This window comes from Gymnoscopelus microlampas (assembly GCF_963454915.1).
Source record: "Gymnoscopelus microlampas genome assembly, chromosome: 20".
NCBI classification, from domain to species: Eukaryota; Metazoa; Chordata; class Actinopteri; order Myctophiformes; family Myctophidae; genus Gymnoscopelus; species Gymnoscopelus microlampas.
This window is the reverse complement of record NC_139957.1, coordinates 37,024,318-37,044,324: the sequence shown is the minus strand read 5'-3', so window position 1 is coordinate 37,044,324 and position 20,007 is coordinate 37,024,318. Positions and strand designations below refer to the sequence as shown.

The window sequence follows — 20,007 nt, the reverse complement described above, 5'->3', positions numbered from 1 at the left end:
GGTAAGTTTTCATGTCAAGGACCACCCAAAAGTATATGTATTTGGTCGCGGACCCCCATCTCAAAATATGTTGTTCCAGGGATCCCCAGAAGCAAGTCCGGTATAAAAAAATGTATCTGGAGTAAAGTAAGCTCACAAGCTGTGAGCTTGTACATTGGCTATTTTCAAATTTCCAAAGTATATATATATATATATATAATGTTTTGGGGGGCCTTGACCAAGCAGTGTGACAATGTGCTGTCACTACAAGCAACAGGCAGCACAAGACGGACATGGATCGATTGGTAGCCTTACCAGTTGAACAGTGCAAAGATCCACATTAGAAGAGTCCGTTGACCTGCTCGGTCTCAGGGTCCAGATCGATGTCATAGAAACATGGTCTGGTTGGCAGGCCTGGGATTGTAGGCATCTAGAGGGAACAGATAGAAATGAGAGTCACAACGATGATGATGATGATAATAATACTAATAAGCAGTTACGATTAACCCATTGAGTTGAGGGAATCGATGAAGGCGTATTTGCGAGGTCAGATAATAGCTTACAATGCCGGGGTGAATAAGAGACGGTCAGCACGCCTTAATGAATTGACATCTCTACTAAAAGATATTGACCAGAGACGATTAATAACCATTTTCAACCTGGCATCCCTTTATTGGGAATGTCATTATAGGCGGACAAAGGACCTTGCAAACAGTCAGATTCTTCTGCACGTAGAAAATGGACACACACTTCTCTATAACCTCTTGCACACCTACTCCGAAATTGCTGTAATTTTTTCCCAAATCAAACCCAATTTGATTCCTGTAAGGGCTGTCACGATTACAGATTTAAGTTGACGATTAATTGTCACACTAATAATTGCGCTTAACGATTTAATTGTGTTTTTGGCATCGAACATTAGAACATGTGAATAAAAACGTAATTTCTGTTTGGCTTTTAGGCTTCATATCAAAACGTATTTGACAAATAACTTAAATATACAAAGAAATTACTGACATATTTAATAATTTTATACTTTGAAAAATGTTTAAAAACAAGCGGAAATAGCTGATCTACAAGCTTTCAACGCGTCACGAAAAAAGCTTGTAGATCTGCTATTTCCGCTTTTTACAATTTTGACAATTATTATGCAAAATAATTGCGATTATCTCAAATAATTGCGATTACACGATTATGTAATAATTGTGGCAGGCCTAATTCCTGTGTCCCTTTTCCCCATATGCATTAAAAACTGATTATCCAATAAAACATTGCATCGTTGCTATGTGCAAAAGCTAAGTGCTTCACACAGCTGGCTGCAAGGCCGACTTCTCTCCTGATACACAACAACAGAGGAAATGGGTGTGTCTACTAGTCTAGTGCCTACCGTGCCAACCAGCGGGAAGAGGAAGCCGGCGCCCACGCTGGCTCTGATGTCCCTGATTGGCAGGATGAACCCGGTGGGAACGCCCTTCTTGTCTGCCTCATGAGAGAGCGAGAGGTGGGTCTTTGCCATGCAGATTGGCAGATTGCTGAAGCCCTGAGGGGAGATGAGATCGGTTTTTGTTTTGGTTATTATTAATTCTGTCCAAATTCCACCTGGACCTCAATTTCTTATCTTTCATAAATCTTTCATGATCTCCACTGTAGTCTACAAGGTGTATGCAAATATGCCATCATTTGGTGGCTTCAAATCTGGCGTGATCATTCTGCAAAGCTACTTGTGTGTCATTTACATAATAGTAACTTAGACCAGTGGTCAAGTCAAACTCTCGAGGCACAGCTGTATTCATATCACTCTGTTATCACTCTTATCACTATGTAAATGTTTATTATTGACTAATGCCAAATACAATTTGACAAAATATTATATTACTCATGAAATATACAAAATAATTCAAGAATTGCTTTTGACAAAATTACATCAAAACAGCAACAAATGCCATTTGAACCAGACACGTCACTAATTTAGAGACCAATAGCTAAAAAGAAAGAGATGCACCGACAAGGAAAACAATCTTTTTGTATAGTTGTATATATAGCAACGATAATGTGTGGTTGTCACAACATCCCAGATGCCGTGGGTGGCATAGCTTTTGTGAATCACCGACTTGGCATTTTAACTTGAGGTTCGAAATAGTTGGAATGACACTTACGATTATCTTCATTCAAACCGTCCATGCGTCACATCAAGTATAGTTATAAACCAGTTAGACAACACACAGTGATACATCTTGACAAACATCTAAACGAGTTTCACAAGATAATGTTCATTTCATCTCATTAAACAGATGCTACAGGTATGTGAGTTATTTCATCTTGCAGTTTGCAGTAAGTAGCCTTGGGCAGCAACAGTTCTCAAGCCATGTGATGCATAGCTCAGAAGCCAATATCCTACGAGTAAACCCCCTGGACATGACGCTAGTACTGTATGCCGCAGGGACTTACCCCTAAACCAGCAATTGTGGTGCCAAGCAGGGAGGCATTGGGTACCATTATAGTCTTCGGTGTGACTAGGCCTCCCAGTCTCAGGGCGGACACTCTAACTCCGATAAATCAGTGGTTCTCAAACTTTTTCATGCCAAGGACCCCCAAAAGGATATGTATTTGGCCGCGGACCCCCATCTCAAAATATTTTGTTCCAGGGACCGCCAGAAGCAAAGATTTGAGTTACAAATGTTCGCTTAAAAATATATATATATAAAAGTTTTGCACAAATTCTCATGATTTTTCAAAAATAGCAGATCTACAAGCTCATAGCGCGGCACTCGGTGCCGCGCTATGAGCTTGTATATCTGCTATTTTTGAATAGCCAAAGTATAAAAGGTTAAAATGATTGTGACGCTATATTAAACACATTTTGCTGGGGACCCCCTGGTACCCCCCCCAAGGACGCCTTGGGGGGGTACCTGGGGGGGCACACGTACAGTCAGCAGCGGTACAGACCTGTCTGGTGTAGCGCTCCACCTTCTCTTGGGCCGCTGGCAGCAGCTCGATGTCGTCAGCTCCATAGATCTTCTGGGCAATGATTCGAATCTTGTCGGCGATGGGCAGCTAAAAGGAGAATCGCAAACACGACTAGGGGTGAAAACTTTTCGGTTGAAACGATTAAGTGACATAAAATGTAATAAAATCATCAGCATTAACTAAACTGAATTTACAGAAGAACAAAATAATTAAACAAGTCAGATGACTGGGTGGTGTGAGGAGAGTGAGAGATGGTTGAGAGCACAGTAAACATTGAAAAGTAAAAAATAAAATAAATAATAATAATTTAAAAAAAGCTGTATCCCTGTAGATGCCATACCTCCACATCATAGAGGAACTTAAAGTTGCTGGGGGCCTCAGAGGCCCTCTCGACGGCCTGTCCCAGGGCCACTGCACCGTCTCCACCATCGGCCCAGTGGGAGGCCCTCACGGCATCGAAGGCCCCGGCAGACTTGGCCACTCTGCAGATCAGGTCCAGCTCAGCTTCAGTGTCGGTCCTGATTCAACGCAAAAGGTGTCAAAAAAGGTCAAGAGGAAATAAAAGGGCCTGGCAGCCGAGTTTCAGCAATCTGAGCTCTTTTCTCTACTTGCAACACGTACAGTACTGTATGAGGCATCACCCAACTTACTTGAAAGCATTGACTGCAACCACGACTGGCACGCCGAAGTGCATGGCATTTTCTATCTGCTTATTCATGTTACTGCATCCCTTCTCCAGTAGCTCGAGGTTCTACACACACACACACACACACACACACACACACACACACGTGAGACAGAGGGAACTGAAAAGATAAAAGCCACAATACCTTCCCCTGCTCTTTCAGGGTAAAGTATGAAATTAAGTCAAGGAGAAGATAGCTGTGGGTGACGATGAAGATGATTTACCTCCTCTATGTATTCCTTGGGAAGTGGCATCCCAGCAGTGACCTAAAGCAATAAACAACAACAAAATATTTAATTCACAGAGATCACAGACTGTGTGAATTTACCAAATCAGCGATGGAGGACAATCCTCCAGTTTCATTACTCTTAGTACTTAGTACAGTAGCCACTCTATGACGTCAGTCATCTATGGCGCACCAACTATAGAGAGTTTTCAGGGATTTCCATATTGCAAGGGACACAGACAGAGAGAGAGAGATCTCTAAATCAGTGGTTCTCAACCCGTGGGTCGGTACCCCCTGGTCAAGCATTGGCCAAATTGTCAAATAATATAAGAAAGAGGCAACATTTTTTTAAATAGCAGATCAGCTATTTTCACAATATTTATCTGTGGAACCGAGTCAAACTAAATTGAATGCCTCAACTCCTACAATTCCAAGTGCTTGTCAGGGTGGGGGGGTCCCCAGTTCAAATTATGATTATTTTGGGGGGTCACGGCCTGAAAAGGTTGAGAACCACTGCTCTAAATAAACCTACGAGGGGTCCTCCACCATGCATCTTCAAGGCTCGGACAGTAGCCACCAGAACCACCACATGGGGCCTCAGGCCTGAGTAACGACACTTGATGTTGAAGAACTTCTCCATACCGATGTCAGCACCGAAACCAGCCTCGGTCACTGTTGGATAAAAAGGACATAATCAAAAGGGACAGTGAGGTTGAGAAACACGTTCTAAGCCATTGATTCTCACCTTGTTTGTTTATTTCAAGTACCCTCAGTTTTTCAGATATACAAGCTCATAGCGTGTCACACTTTGTGCCGTGCTATGAACTTGTAGATCTGCTATTTCTGAAAGTTTTTTTTACACTTGTGCAAATCTTTGAATATACTATATATTTTTAAAGTGACATTTTTAACTCAAATCTATGCATCTGGGGGTCCCTGGAACAAAATCTTTTGAGATGGGGGTCGGTGGCCAAATACATATAATGTTGGGGGTCCTTGACATGAAAAAGTTTGAGAACCACTGATATAGCAACATATGTTTTTCAGAAAACTGTTAGGATTTAGAAGACATTTGTTAATAAAGAACAAACAGAGGCCACCACAGAGCATGTCTCTCTGTCCCACTCACCTACAAAGCCCTCAGGTCCGACCAGCTTCAATGCAATCTTATCAGCCAGGATGGAGGAGTTGCCGTGGGCGATGTTGGCAAAGGGCCCGGCGTGGACGAACACAGGGGTTCCCTGTGGAGACAGACCGCTCAGTAATGCAACGACAGAGCACATAAAGTTCTAGTGAAAGCGCTGCTGATAACAGGGGTCTGGGTCATTAATTTTTCGCACTGGTGAGAATATGTTTTATCCCTGCTTCTGGCCAGACTGAATGCATTTCCTTTTGGGAAATGTAGACTGTCTGATATGTTTGACATGTATGTTTGTAATAAAAGTTGCGATTAAATTGTGATAATTGAATAAAAAAATGTTTAACCACATTAACCGTGGCAGCCCTATTTTGAGCAAATTTGTCAAAATGGATGTCAATTTCTTTATTAAAAAATTGCCGATCTATCGGCTATTTCCCCTATTTGTTGTATGGTGAAGTATATAGATAAAATGATAAATGCTTAAGAAAATGCACCCCCCTTTGTTTTTGTTTTTACAGATCAAACCCTGATAAAATCCTAATCGGATACAAGCACTAAGCTCCCACAACGCTATTTGTGGGTAGTTCAGTTCCAGCCTGACCAGTCGTGCATTATGCAATGCAATGCCAGAGTGCGGTCTAGCCAACACCAACCAGGGACTTAAAGCATCACTTTTGATGCATTTGTGCAAATCTTTGACGGTGTTGGTCATGATAATGACGTATACTTTATGATGCTGCATGTTTCACCTCCAACGTCTGCATCAGGTTGGGCTTGATGGCGTCTCTCATCAGGACGGTCAGAGCACCACACACACCCTGGAGAGACAAGAATGAGTATTTCAGCACTAACCAAAAGGTTACTACAAGTGCTGTATAAGTGGTACAGTACAGTTACACACCGTTAAGTGGAGGTAATATGATATTTTCTCTGTCGGATGGAAACCTCATACTGTATGTCCAAAACTGTTACTATACAGGATTCAAATTCAAAATTAGCAAAAGTAGCAAAAGACTACAGCACCACTCACAACCAACTCTCAAACTTCTACAACCATGCAGTAAAAAGAAAGGCAGATTCCATTATCAAGGACCCTTCACGCCCCCACACACCACTCCTTTGAGTTACTCCCATTAGGCTGCTGTTTCAAGGTACCTCTGGTCGGTACATCAATTTTAAACAAGGTCAATAATCCATTATGTGTGTGTGTGTGTGTGTGTGTGTGTGTGTGTGTGTGTGTATATATATATATAATTTTGGGGGTCCCCGGACACCACTTTGCCCTAGAGATGAAACCGACGGGCCACTGACCAGGTCCTCGGTGGTGACGGGCACCCCGGCGCGGCTCGTGGCCACCACCATCTTGGCCAGGCGCAGGCGCATGTCCTCCAGGCTGCTGGTGAGCGCCAACACTGCCATGATCTCACTGGCCACCGTGATGTCAAACTGGGCCTGGGGGGGACAGACAGATGTTTCATATTATATCATCAGTTATAATATGCGCTGCGAGGCATTGTGAGCTTGTAGATCGGCTATTTTTGGCAAAGAGGTATAGGTGTAGAGGGGGAAAAAGAGCAGACCAAGTAAACAAAAAAGGTTTAATCTCAAGCACAATTTTATACAATATAGAGGGGGGTCCCTGCTTCATCGCTCTCTCAGCTAGGGGGTCCTTGGCCTGAAAACGTTGAAGACCCCTGCTTTAGCAGATGCTCTTCCAAGTGCGAGATCGGAACAAGCAGAGAAAGCATGAATTCTAGTCAACAAACAACAACTCTCACATAGAGAGAACGATGTGGTGCCTCAAAGAAAGAAAAAAAAAAACATCAAACCTAGCATCTGTCTAGCCATGCTTATCCAAGTAATATTCTTAACATCTTCTTAACAAAAACATCAATCAGATGCGAGTAAACTAGCATCTGATGAGATGAAAGAAGGGATACAAGGAGAGGGGAGTGCTAGGGGTGAGATGAGAGTCTGAATCATAACCTGGCGTCTATATTTATACACATGTCGTTATAGACGAAAATAGCAAGCTCACAAGCTTGTGAGCTTGTAGATCTGCCATTTTTGCTAAGATGAAGTATATAGACCATCGAAGTCTGACGTAATTTACACATCCTTTGTTTGTCTACCTGGTTCGCGGTTTTCCACCCCAATTCTGAATCCCATAGACGTATTTAATATCGCGTCTAATAAGAACTGTGTTCCAAAAATAAACAAATGACCCCGGCGGTTTGACTCTTATGGATATGAAGCATCAACTGACGGTGAGAAAACGCTAATGTTACTTCCGCCAAATTAGTTACATTTTCGCCAGAAACAGACTGTATCAAATATAAGTGACTGACTATCATAAACGATACAGAACCTCCTCCCTGACAATATCGCCGAGACAGTTTGTTTATTTTTGGACCACAATTCTTATATGAGACGATTCTATGATGACCCAATGTTATTCTCCATAGCGAAATTACTTTACGAACCTGGGGATTAACGAGTGACGTCAGGACTTCGGTGGTCTATAGGGCTTAAGTGTCAAATAATACATCCTTACCTCTCTCGTCTGTCCCTTCTCAGTCGGTGACTGGCCGATAGTGATCTTCCTCAGGAAACGGTCATTGGTGTCCAACACTGGAATGACACACAAAAGACAGCATACATTTAACCACATGAACCCCTAGCGTCTTGATTCTGGGCATGTCAAGACAGGCGGAACATTCTGCACAGAGTATGTACTGTTTAACCACATGAACCCTAGTGTTCCTATTCTGGGCCCGACATTCAGCAAAGTAATGTGTGACCCATGCGTGATGTCATACAGTGGGCGTGTACCTCTGTGCCAGGTGATGGAGTCGGGGTCCATGTCCAGACGGGCGAAGCTGGTGATCTCCTCGTCCGTCAGAGTGGCGGGATCGGTCTTGTTGATGCCCAGTTTCTATACGTCACACAAAGAGGAACACACAGAGAGGTGATGACGGCTCAGGAAGAGACAAAGGTGTCGTCTGGGAATTGGAAGGTTCTTGGGACCGTTCGATCTCCCTACGTACATACATACATACATACATACATACATACATACATACGTACGTACTGTAGATTGTGAAGGGCTTTGGAAAAAGGTGTTGTGTATAAATATAATGCATAATAAATTAACCAGGCCATGGGAAAAAAGGAGGGGTCTAGTATAGAGCCCTGGGGACACCGGTCAACTAACTATCTAGGGCCTAGATATTCAACTGGTGGCCGGCGGGCAAAGTCCGGCCCTTGGGGACCTTTATTGTGGCCCCTGAAACAGATTCCATATTCCAATGTAAAAAATAAAAGATTGTATGGTTTTGAATGTTTTTCATAACCATTAACTAAAACTCAATAACTAATTAACCATTAACCTGCGAGGTACTGTATGTCTGTGACTCACTCCGGATCTTGGGAATATAAAAAATTAATAAAATAACATTGAATTAAACATTTAACTGTTAGTAACCGGTTATACATTTCTCAACAGTTACCGGCTAAACGGTTAACCATGAACATTTTGTTCATTGTTTGTTATCACAGTCTTGTGAACCCCGACCTCAAGTCACATTACAATTTTGCCCCCCGCCCCCCCCCCCCCCGGCGTAATCTAGTTAAGACAGGATAGCCCTGATAGATGCCACTCTGCTCTCACAGTCGTGGGCAGAATGGAGGCAAATGGGTCAATGACTCCAAAAAACAAATACCTCTTCTGGTCGTGCTGTGTTCCAATTCACAGCACCTGATGACTGGAATGAGTTACTGTACAAAGACTTCTACAACTGGACACAGCTTTCAATGTCTCCTTTAGGGACATTCTCATAGAGACTGTCAAATGCAAATGCAAATGCTCCCCCCCCCCCCTCACAGAAATAGTGATCACAGCCTAGAAGAGTGTTTGTGTGTCTGTCTGCAGCTAATCTCATAAACCACTGCACCGCTGTCCCTCTGTATTTGGGCAAGACTGACATCATCAACATGACATCAGAGATCCACAGGGGAACCATGGTGTTATAAGACCTTGTACTGTTAACTTACTGTTATCTATTGCCTGTTTCATTGCATTGTGTTTACAATGAAGTCCCCGTCTTCTGTTACCCTGTCTTTTGTGGTTGCTATTTACACACAGTAGCTCTGTTATAGACCGAATCATCACCACAACCAAAAACATATTTCCGGGTAGATAACACCGGCAGCGCGGCATTGAAGCAGTATTATTAATTCACCTTATATCTAGAAGAACAGGACACTTATCATATTGTTATTGACTATTAGAAATGTATTATTTTGTTCAAAATATCCACAGGTTGACAAACTAGAAATAGCTAACGTTCTGGACACTTTATTTTATACTTTATATTTACTGTGTAAATATCCATAGACTTTCTACCAAGAAATACCTGTTTGTTTAGAAACATTCAAACATTCTGATCTGGTCTATGGTCTCGTCTGTCCCTCAGCATTGAATGTTTTGTCACGTTATTATTATTATATATTTTTTTTTACATCTACTCCCCATCAAGAGGTACATTTACTCTCGTCCTCGTACAGTTCATAAGAATGTGTTCTTATGTGACATACACCTGGTTCAATAAATGTTAAATACAACTTTGTTTTACCTTGAGCCTGTTGATCTGGACGGGGGAGAATTGCCTCTGGCCTCCACTGAGAGGCACCAGCCGGTTGTACAAAGCCTGAGGAGACATACAGTACAGAGAATATTCATATCTGATTCACAACCTCAGCTATGTTGAATAGAAGCCTATTTCCACCACTCTGTACAAATGAAAAGGCCTGAATTGTGTTGCCACAATTGCCTATCTCACAGGTTCTTGAGGGGGTGTTCCATGGGCTCCCCAGCAAAATCACTGAGTGTTAAACAAATGGCCCCTTATGAAAGAAATCTCCATGAATTCAAGGCTTCATGGTTTCTAATTGATAGAAAATAATAAGTCAGTCGGTCTGTAACTCAGACAAATGTACAAATGTAAGCATTCCATGTGTACACTCTCTGAGTTAAATTAACACTGAGAATGTTAGTGTCGAATGGGGTTCCAGAGATTTAAAATGCTATCAAATGGGGGTCCACAGTCTAATGCATATCAAAGTGGGGGTCCTTGAAATTGAGAATCACTGCTATAGAGTCATGCCGTAAGCATCTTCTGGTATATCTTTTCAAATGGGGGTCCGCGGGCTAATATGTATCAATTTGGGAGTCCTGGACATGAAAGAGGTTGAGAACCACTGGCCTATCTCACAACTGTGAGAGAACTTTTGAGGTATAACGTCGGAATGGACCCTTCGCTAAGCCCCACCCACTCCACTCTGTGACTGGTGGTGCGAAGTTAGTCACACCCAGGCCTGGCAGCGCCTGGCAATCTCTGCTTCTCACCCATTGACTTGCATGTTAAATGATGGCTTTTCCCCTTAAAAATAATCGATCATTTCAGGAGCAAGAGCTTCAAAATCTCTTCTAAATCTAGTCAAGAAGGCCTGCAGTAGGCTATGCACTGGACAAATGTGCATGACATTATTTCAATAAACTAAAAACATGGGAAATGTTAGAGGGAGTAATAGCCATGGATACACGATGGTCGACTGTCACGACCGTCATGGATGAACTTCAACCTGGTGTTTGCACTTTCTCCATTTATGGGACATCTACATAAACGTTCATATTTCAAATATAAAGTGCTTATCCCATGGCCACGGATGTTACATGTATATACGGGCTCTCAGAAGTACCTGTATCATCCGTATTGTTCAATAAAAAGCATTTCAATCTGATCGGTGAACAATACGGAATATACGGGTAATTTTGAGAGTCCCGTGCATAATTGTAACATCCGTGGCCATGGGGTAAGCACTTTATATTTAAAATCTGAACGTTTATATAGATGTACGGACCGTAAATGGAGAAAGTGCGCTGGTGGCGCTATAATAGGCCAATGTGAAAAGGGTGCCATTTATTCTTAGGTCTTTCACGGCAATCAGACACTGCATTCATGATTTGAGGCATTTTGTTCCAAAAATGTGTTTTGCTAAATTAGACCTGCTGGTGGCGCTATAACAGGCCAATGTGAAAAGGGTGGCATTTCTTCCTCGGCCTAGTGGGAATGTGCGTGTGAAATTTCACGGAAATCGCAAGCTGCGTGCATAGTTTGAGGCTTTTTGTTCAAAACGGACCAATCCTGCAAACTTTGGAAGCCAACCATAGGCAATGAGGATGGAATATGGGAAATCGGACAGATCCGTGTTGATCACATGACTATAGAGATACTGTGTACCGATTTGCATGACGTTTGGATAAAATCTGTAGGAGTAATGTAAATAAATGGGTTCTGCACAAATCGGCCTCCTGGTGGCGCTATAACAGGCCCATGTGAAAAACTTGGGTAAGAGGTTCTGAATTGGCATCCAGGGAGTGTGTGTGCACAGTTTTGGAGCGACCGGGCCAACGGTGCCGGAGATTAGCTGGTGACAGACGGACACACAGACACACGGACGGACGGACGGGGTGGAAAACATACTCTCTCGCCATGCCTTTCGGCCTGGCGGAGACAATAAAAACAGGGGTTATTTGCCTTGTCGGTCTGGGTGTTTTCGTGGAACATGCGGGCATCAATGGCGGCTGCCACCAGGTTGTTTGAGGCGGTGATGGCATGGATGTCACCGGTGAGATGGAGGTTGAACTGAAACCATAATAAAAAACATACAACCATCACACTTGATTCCAGGACATTGCTGTGAACTATAACCACTTCGTAACTGCAGTGTTAATTTGGTCGACTAAAACTATGACGGAAAATGGCCATCGACTACCTTTATTCACTGACGAAAACTAAATAAAAACTAAATAAAAACGAAGCTATGAAGACTAAAATTAAGACAATATATTGACAATTTCATCAACAAAAACAAAAACTAGACTATAATGTTAGGGAGGGACTAGTGGAAAAGAAAGAGATCCAGAAGAACTAAAAGACAAGTCATTATGTTTGGATGCACTCGGATGTTGCACTCTGAAAATAGCAGATCTACAAGCTTGTAGAACGTCTATTTTCAGCATGCAACCAAGCGTAAAATCTGTCATTACGAAAAATCTTATATTTAGTCGACTAAAACTTTTCAGATGACTAAAATATGACTAAAACTAAATGGCATTTCATTTAAAAGACTATGACTAAACTAAATAAAAATGTGCTGTCCAAATTAACACTGCGTAACTGAAGAAGAGCATGCTGTGCAATACCTCCTCCATTGGAATGACTTGTGAATAGCCGCCTCCGGCCGCACCTCCTGCACATGGGGGGAAAAATAAACAGACGTTAAAATAATGGCACAGCAGTGGAAAGTATATTTACTTTTTTTTATTAAGCACTATTTTATACTTCGACTATTTGAAAATAGCTGAGCTGCAAGCTCACAACGCGTCATGATTGCGACGCAAAAGTTTTAAAAATTGAGACAAATTTGAGTACTTTTACTTTGATACTTGATACTTGATACTTGATACTTGATCAATGACACATAACAGCCATCAGTGAGTGGACTGTAATCACACTGACCTTTGATGCCGAAGGTGGGTCCCTGGGAGGGCTGCCGCACGCAGGCGAAGACGTTGCGCTTCATGTGGGCTCCCAGGGCCTGGACCAGTCCTATGGTTGTGGTGCTCTTCCCCTCCCCCAGGGGGGTGGGGGTGATGCTGGAGACAGAAGATAATATCACCGTCAACAACAAAAGTCAACAACAAAAGTGATACCGTACAGCAGCTGTTGTAAATGTATTATTCTCCAATGCCGTGATTCCCAAACGTATCAATTTCAAGGACCCTTGCACTTTTTCACAATATTTATCTGTGGAACCGAGTCAAACTAAATGTAATGCCTACAATTCCAAGAGCTTGTCAGGGTGGGGGGTCCCCAGTTCAAATGAGATTATTTTAAGGGGTCGTGGCCTGAAAAGTTTGGAAACCCTTGCATTAGGCCAGGGGACCACCTTTTTTGACATGATTTTTACCTCCAGCACTACAATTTACGATCCTCAGTGTTAATTCAGCTCTGAGAGCGTACAAATGGAACCAAATGGACAGCAGATCAATCCATACCCAGTGACCACCACGTATCTTCCATCAGGTTGGGAGGACAGGCGTTTCATGACGTTCAGCTGGACCTTGGCCTTGGTCTGTCCGTAGAGCTCCACCTCGTCAGAGAACAGGCCCACCTCTTTGGCCAGACGCTCGATGTGCTTGGGCACACAGGAGCGTGAGATCACTATGTCACTGTCAGAGGTAAGTGCACAGAAACACACACACACCGTACCCGTCAGAGAACAAGAAAAAGTCTCACAGGACCCCATATAAAGAGTTCCACTGTGAGGCAGGGGCTCCCTCTCCTTTAAGTGTAGTCTCATGTAGCCAGACGACCCCGAAACCTCCACCTACTGACACTGTCCGGTGACATCTAAATTCAATGAATGAGCTAAAACTGGGAGGAAACTATTTGGAGATTAAAGAACAATAACAGCATCACAGAACCAATGCAAAGACTGCAGGCCAGTCGTTCATACTGGAATGGCATCAGGATTAGGGATGGAGCTCGTTAATTTTTATTGATAATGAGCACCTTATCGAGGCTGCTTATCGAACCGAGCTTTTATCGAGCCCACTATCGATCTTTTTCTATTATTAAGAAAAAAGACGTGAGGCGAAATATTCTGAACAGAACCGGTATCTTTTTTTATTGGCCAGCTGTAACAGTGAGTTTGTGGCTGACCACTATCTAAAATTAAATGAAGATGACAAAAGTAAAAAATATTTTTGCCTATCATTAAAACAACCATTCATATAATGTGCAATAAGTGTCAAATGGCTTTATATTATGAATAGTACTGTAATAATTACTATAAAATCTCCATGTCTCTTCAACTTTTTATAAACAAAAAATGCATAGTTATTTTTTCTATTCTTTTTTCTTTGTTTTAACCAAAATATATCACTTGCACTACATTTTACTAGGGCCTTCAAATACAGTACTTTTCTAACAGACAGAAGGCAAGTGACCTTTTTACTTTTGGAAAATAATATTGAAGAAACGGTTAATGTGTGTACTGTCACTTTAAAAGCGCAATGTATACTTCATCGTACGACGGTGTCACGCACCAAACACGGCCGATCTCCAAGCTCACACTGCGTCTGTTCGCACCACGTTGTGGGCTTGTAGATCTGCCATTTTCGGCAACGATAGACTGAGGGACGGGCAGCGCTGTTTGGCACAACTTGCAGCTATCAATACACTTTTAGACCAACATGTTTGTGCCAGCGTGGGTGATTAGATTTATTTCTTGATCGCCTCTTGTTTTGATAGTTTAGACATGACGTCATGGGCCGCTACACTCCATAACAGGCTCGACAAGCCTAAAGCTTATCGAAAACCGGGTCTCGATAAATTCATGCCCGGGTATATAATGGACCCGGTTTTCGAGCTCCATCCCTAATCAGGATTGGTTAGCACTGGTTCTCTCCATCCTAGCCCAGTTCATTAGATTTCCCCAGATGTATCAGTAGACAGAGATATCTGATCATCTGGCTAAGTGAGATCAATCTTTTCTTCCCTCCTTTTCTAAGAACTTTCAGTTCTTAAGAACTTGCAGTTCTTAGAAAAGCGCTATATAAATTTCACATTAATCTCAGCATCTTTAGTCATGTAATCTGTAAATTTGTCACTGCAGGGTTAGTTGAATAGTTCAGTGTTACACTTGCAATAGATGCAAAAATGCTAATTTAAAAGACATCTGTGTCACACAATGCTCACGTGCAAGATAAATAAGTGAATTCAAAAAAGCAGCTTGCTTCTTTTTTAATCCATTTTTTAAGGCTTTCTATCCCAGGAACAATAGCCGCATGTGGATAGGACTGCCTTCTACTGTATACCGAATGCACCCAAGACAACTTTCTGTTGCTCCAAACATCACCACAGATACAGTACCATCATAATTCATTTGACTGCACAGAAGGAGCACCCGTGCAGCAGGGGGGATGAGAGAGACGGAACTAACCTCGGCACAGGCCTCTGCAGGTTCAGCTTGGTGTACGTCATGTCCCATTTCCCTGGCTGGTGGTGGTCCAGGAAACGCTGTGCACTCTGGACTGTGTTCTACAGACAGACAGACAGACAGACACACACAAACACGTCATCGTTGAGTAACCGAGTGCTCGACACCCCTTCCCATCCTGTCACTAATCAAGTTGCAAAAGATCATTCTCTCTCAGTCAGTCAGTCAGACACATTATTAAATAAAGCAGTTCTCAAACATTTACATGTCAAGGACATCCAAATTAATGTATTTCTCCACAGACCCCTCCGCCATCTGAAATTATTTTTCCTAATATATTCCAAATCAGAGGTCTTCAACAGGGGGTCCGGGGCCCCTAGGGGGTCCTCAGAGTTACTACAGGGGGTCCGCCAAATCTTTGTGTGATTTTTACATTAACCACTTCAACCAAGCATTCCTATTCTGAGGAGAACTTGTTAGCCAAAAATAGCAGATCTACAAGCACACAACGCCTCACAGTGCGCTTGTAGATCTGCTATTTTTGGCAAAGTGGTTTGGTGTAGGAGGAAAAAGAGCAGACTAAGTACAGAGTGAAAGGTCAGGTTTACTAAGCATTGTTTAAGTGCATGTTAACATGAATCAAACACGATAGTGTTGTGAAACAAGTCTATGCAGCTGCCGATGAAATCTATGAAAAAATAAATATTTTACACAATATATAATGGGGGTCCCTGCTTTATCTCGCTCTCAGCCAAGGGGTCCTTGGCCTGAAAACGTTGAAGACCCCTGTTCCAAATATTTCACTTTTTCTTTTCAAGATCTATTTGAAAATAGCAGATCGACAAGTTCACAACGCGTCGCGAATTGTGAGCTTGTAGATCGGCTATTTTCAAATAACCAATGTATATAAGTTTTAAGTGCTCATGTGGCCTATAGTTGCTTCTTTTGGGCTCGTTTTCATAGACCTGGCTGCTTATTTCTCTCACAAAATCTGACAACAGTGGGGGGGGGGGGGGGGCGGACACTTCGTACGTACACCCATGAGCATGGCTACAGTCATGGGTCCAACTCCGCCGGGCACCGGGGTGATGAAGCCAGCCTGCTCCTTGGCGGAGCTGAAGTGCACGTCGCCCACAACGCGCTTCCCACTCGCCTTGGTCTCATCTGAGGGGGAAAGAGGGGGGGAAAAAACATGTGAGGTTAGTGTACAAAAACGCTCAGAGCCGATTCTACATGTCTCCTAAATCTCAGTATTCTGAAAAACGTTTGTTTCTATATCATTGGTGCTCAATCTTTTTCATGTCAAGGACCCCCAAAATTATATGTATTTGGCCGCAGACCCCCATCAAAATATTTTGTTCCAGGGACCCCCCAGAAGCAACAATTTGAGTTAAAAATGTTCGCTTTAAAAATATATATATATTCAAAGATTTGCACACATTTTCACGATTTTTCAAAAATAGCAGATCTACAAGCTCGTAGCGCGGCACTCGGTGCCGCGCTATGAGCTTGTATATCTGCTATTTTTGAATAGCCAAAGTGTAAAATAATACTTATTAGCTCAAATCTAAAAATGACACAGTTCCAGGTCTTCATGGGTTAAAAAGGTGTACAAAAAAAACCAACTAACGATAATCGTTCAGTTAAAAATGAATGTTCACTTACACCACTGCTATTTTTCCTCTAGTCTATAAATCTTTTTTTTTGCCAAAAATAGCTGATTTACAAAGCTCACAATGCATCACAACCCACAACAATCTGCCATTTTCGCCATGTGTTCACCCCCAGGGACACTAGGGCTCCTGTGGCCTCAAATTAAGTTTGTAAATATGTTTTTACTATGTAGATACTTTTGCCTAACTTATCTTTTTCCCTTAGTGGTTAAACGTACATACAATGGTGTCAGAAGCTGTAATGTGTTTGACTGACATGCATGATGAACATATAGTGTTTTATTTGTTGATGATATTGTATTTGTTTTTGTATCCTTTTTGGTGAATTGAATACATAGGACCACAATGGAAACTAGTCCCAGGACTTTTTTGTGTTATCCTTTTAGCTCAAATGTCTGACTGTACCTCGTGCTGTTTACATTTCTGCCTAAATAAAGTACTCAATCAATCAAAAAACAGCGCCTTCTGAAGTTTGAATGTTTTACCAACCAGGAATGTGATTGATGCCACAGTCGATGACCACCGCTCCCTTCTTGATCCATTCCCCCTTGACCATCTCCGCCTTACCGATGCCGACCACCAGGATGTCTGCTCGGCCCACCTGGACGGAGACAGTAAAGGACAAATCTCTGCATGAAATGTGCTGCTCAGGAGCCCCCTGGTGGCTCAACAAGTGTAAATGCATCAACTACACAACACCACCTTCTCCAAGCAACTTAACCACTCAAGCCCTTTCATACTTTTTTTTGTTTTTGAAAATAGCCAATCTACAAGCTCACAACACGGCGCATTGCGATGTGTTGTGAGCTTTTAGATTGGCTCATTTGTAATTTGTGAATGTTTTCACCTCTGACATGCCAAATAGGGACGCCAGGTTGAAAATGGTTAAATAAACCAATCTGAAAATAATAATTAATTAATAAAAAGATCAAATGAGGTGACAAAGGGCCTATCGCATGACAGATAATCAAAGATCAAGGGTTTTACTGTCACGTGATTACAATACAGCTGTTGCAACATTGCAGGCAATAATGATTGTACTTTGAGCTTGATCCACATTGTGGATAAAAATAGTAATGCAAACAAATAAAAAACATTAAGATTTAGAAGTCCAAATAAAGTAAAACAGCACAAAAAAAACTGCATATATACCTGTATATATAACCCATAATCGACAATGGTGCATAATAAATCTGCCCATCTGCTTGCTAGGCATGCAATTTGTATCAAAATATATGTTCCGTTATTGGTCTGATGATGTTGGGTAAAAGACACATCTTTGGGTAAAAGACACATTTCCTTACGGACAGATAAACAAATTAATCATATTTTTTTTTACCATTTGAGTGACTTGTTGGGTTAAAGCTGTGATCCTTAACTTTTTTTGTGTGAATAAAATGGTATATTGACCAATCGGTATGGTAGAATATTATAATGCAATATAACTAAAACATCTGCAATGGTTGGAGGTGGTCTCCCTACTCTTCCATTGAGACATTAAGATCCTTGTGGTCGGGTAGGACCACAGTACTGGTTGTAATAAAACTGTCAGCGCTCGCGGGACCCCGGTTCAAATCCCGGGTTAGGACATGAAAGTTACGGATTGCAGCTTTAAGTGAGACACTTGGAACATGTGTGCATGTCATCGGTATAGATGCCTTGGCTAGTCATGGTGTGATTGGCTGGTTGGTTGAACCAATCAATTACCTCTCCGGGGAGGTCTGCGGTCTTTGAGTGACAGGTGGTGACAGTGGCGTGGCTCCACAGCAGAAGGTCATGCATGGGCGCGCCCACGATCTTACTGCGGCCAATCACCACCGCTCTCTTCCCCGCTACGGACACACCTGTGGACAAGCGGCCAAATGGTCACTTCAGTCAAAACTACATTCAAGTCCTTTCTAATATTAGAGTAGAGTAAAAATAGCCCAACTACAAGCTCACAATGCGTCACATCGCGATGCATTGTGAGCTTGTAGATCTACTACTTTCACCGTTTTAAAAAGAACCATTCATTAATCGTAATTGAGGCAAAGGTTTGAAGTAATCGTGATATTGATTTCAAGCCCAGCCTCTACTCACCAGTCTGTCGGATGAGCTCCATGCAGCCATTTGGAGTGCAGGGGATGAAGCAGTCGGCCAGGTCTCCACGAGACAGCTTCCCTGCATTGATGCTGGTCAGCCTTATATACAGACAACAGATGAACTATATGAACACTGGGCCAGCAACTTATACCTCTTCCACATTCTAAACACAACCTATGGCTGATTTGGACCCTAAGAGCAAATCATCACTCCATGACAGAAGGCAATGGGCTCATCATTACGGGGCCAGAGCTCTGCTCTGGACACGTATTGTTATTCGCATTATTCTGTCACTTCTTCTTCTTCTTCTTCTTCTTCTGCCACTTTTCGCAGTTCTGGCTGAACCGTGCAGTCGGTTTTTACGAAACTCGGCCATATGGTAGATGGTCATGAAAAACGATCAAAAAATAATTCTCACAATCTTTCGTCCAAAGGTGGCGCTATAGCACTCAATTGAAAATGGCAACTTTGAACAGGTACAACTCATGCCCTGTTTGACCTACAGCCATGAAACTTGGATACACATATGCGTCTCCTCATGCTGAACAACTTTCACACTCTGACTTTTGACCTCTGACCTTTAGATCTCCCACCATTTTGAATTATATGAAAAACAGTCATTGGCTCCTAACTTCTGCATTTTTTCACTTATGGAAAATCCGTTGGAAATTTTTGTAGAAAGTGGTCCAAAGTTCAAGTGTGAAACGTTTCGTGCAGATTGCTCAAAAATCCCAGGAGGAGATAGATTTTAACTATTACAGTTTTATGAAAATTATTCATCTGTGCCTAAAACATACATGCAGACTCACATTTCTTTGAAACTTTGCAGAAATGTAGAGGGTCATTCCAAATATCACTGAAACCAATCTTACTCCAATTGGCCAAAAGGGGGCGCTATAGCAATTTTTTGAAAAGGCAGACTTTAAACAGGCATAAGTCATGCCTCGTTTGGCCGAAAGTCGTGAAACTTGCTTACACATGTGCCTTGACTCATGAGGAACACACGTATCGATTTGACCATTAAGCTCCGCCCTTAGATTTTCCGCAATTTTGAGCAGTTTGAAAAATACTTGTTTTTGCCAGTTCTGGCTTAACCGTGCATACGCTTTTTACGAAACTCGGCCATATGGTAGATGCTCATGAAAAACTACCAAGAAATAATTCTCACACTCATTCGTCAAAGGGT

At 42.3% G+C, this 20,007-nt stretch overlaps 1 protein-coding gene across 1 annotated transcript in view; it reads right to left on the bottom strand.

Annotated features, from left to right (window-relative positions):
- Positions 1-20,007, bottom strand: part of mthfd1b (methylenetetrahydrofolate dehydrogenase (NADP+ dependent) 1b) — a 36,200-nt gene that overhangs the window by 1,671 nt on the left and 14,522 nt on the right. Inside the window, exons 6-27 of the mRNA XM_084045456.1 lie at positions 18,819-18,919; positions 18,447-18,583; positions 17,229-17,340; positions 16,103-16,230; positions 15,070-15,167; positions 13,121-13,294; positions 12,582-12,718; positions 12,266-12,312; positions 11,598-11,705; positions 9,633-9,707; positions 7,831-7,933; positions 7,553-7,629; positions 6,310-6,450; positions 5,748-5,816; positions 4,987-5,098; positions 4,390-4,529; positions 3,856-3,897; positions 3,597-3,697; positions 3,287-3,464; positions 2,926-3,033; positions 1,367-1,519; positions 295-409 (exon numbers count right to left, since the gene is read on the bottom strand). Coding sequence (XP_083901582.1) covers positions 320-409; positions 1,367-1,519; positions 2,926-3,033; positions 3,287-3,464; positions 3,597-3,697; positions 3,856-3,897; positions 4,390-4,529; positions 4,987-5,098; positions 5,748-5,816; positions 6,310-6,450; positions 7,553-7,629; positions 7,831-7,933; positions 9,633-9,707; positions 11,598-11,705; positions 12,266-12,312; positions 12,582-12,718; positions 13,121-13,294; positions 15,070-15,167; positions 16,103-16,230; positions 17,229-17,340; positions 18,447-18,583; positions 18,819-18,919 — 2,431 coding nt within the window. The 3' untranslated portion in view covers positions 295-319. The remainder of the gene's footprint in view (positions 1-294; positions 410-1,366; positions 1,520-2,925; positions 3,034-3,286; positions 3,465-3,596; positions 3,698-3,855; positions 3,898-4,389; positions 4,530-4,986; positions 5,099-5,747; positions 5,817-6,309; positions 6,451-7,552; positions 7,630-7,830; positions 7,934-9,632; positions 9,708-11,597; positions 11,706-12,265; positions 12,313-12,581; positions 12,719-13,120; positions 13,295-15,069; positions 15,168-16,102; positions 16,231-17,228; positions 17,341-18,446; positions 18,584-18,818; positions 18,920-20,007) is intronic.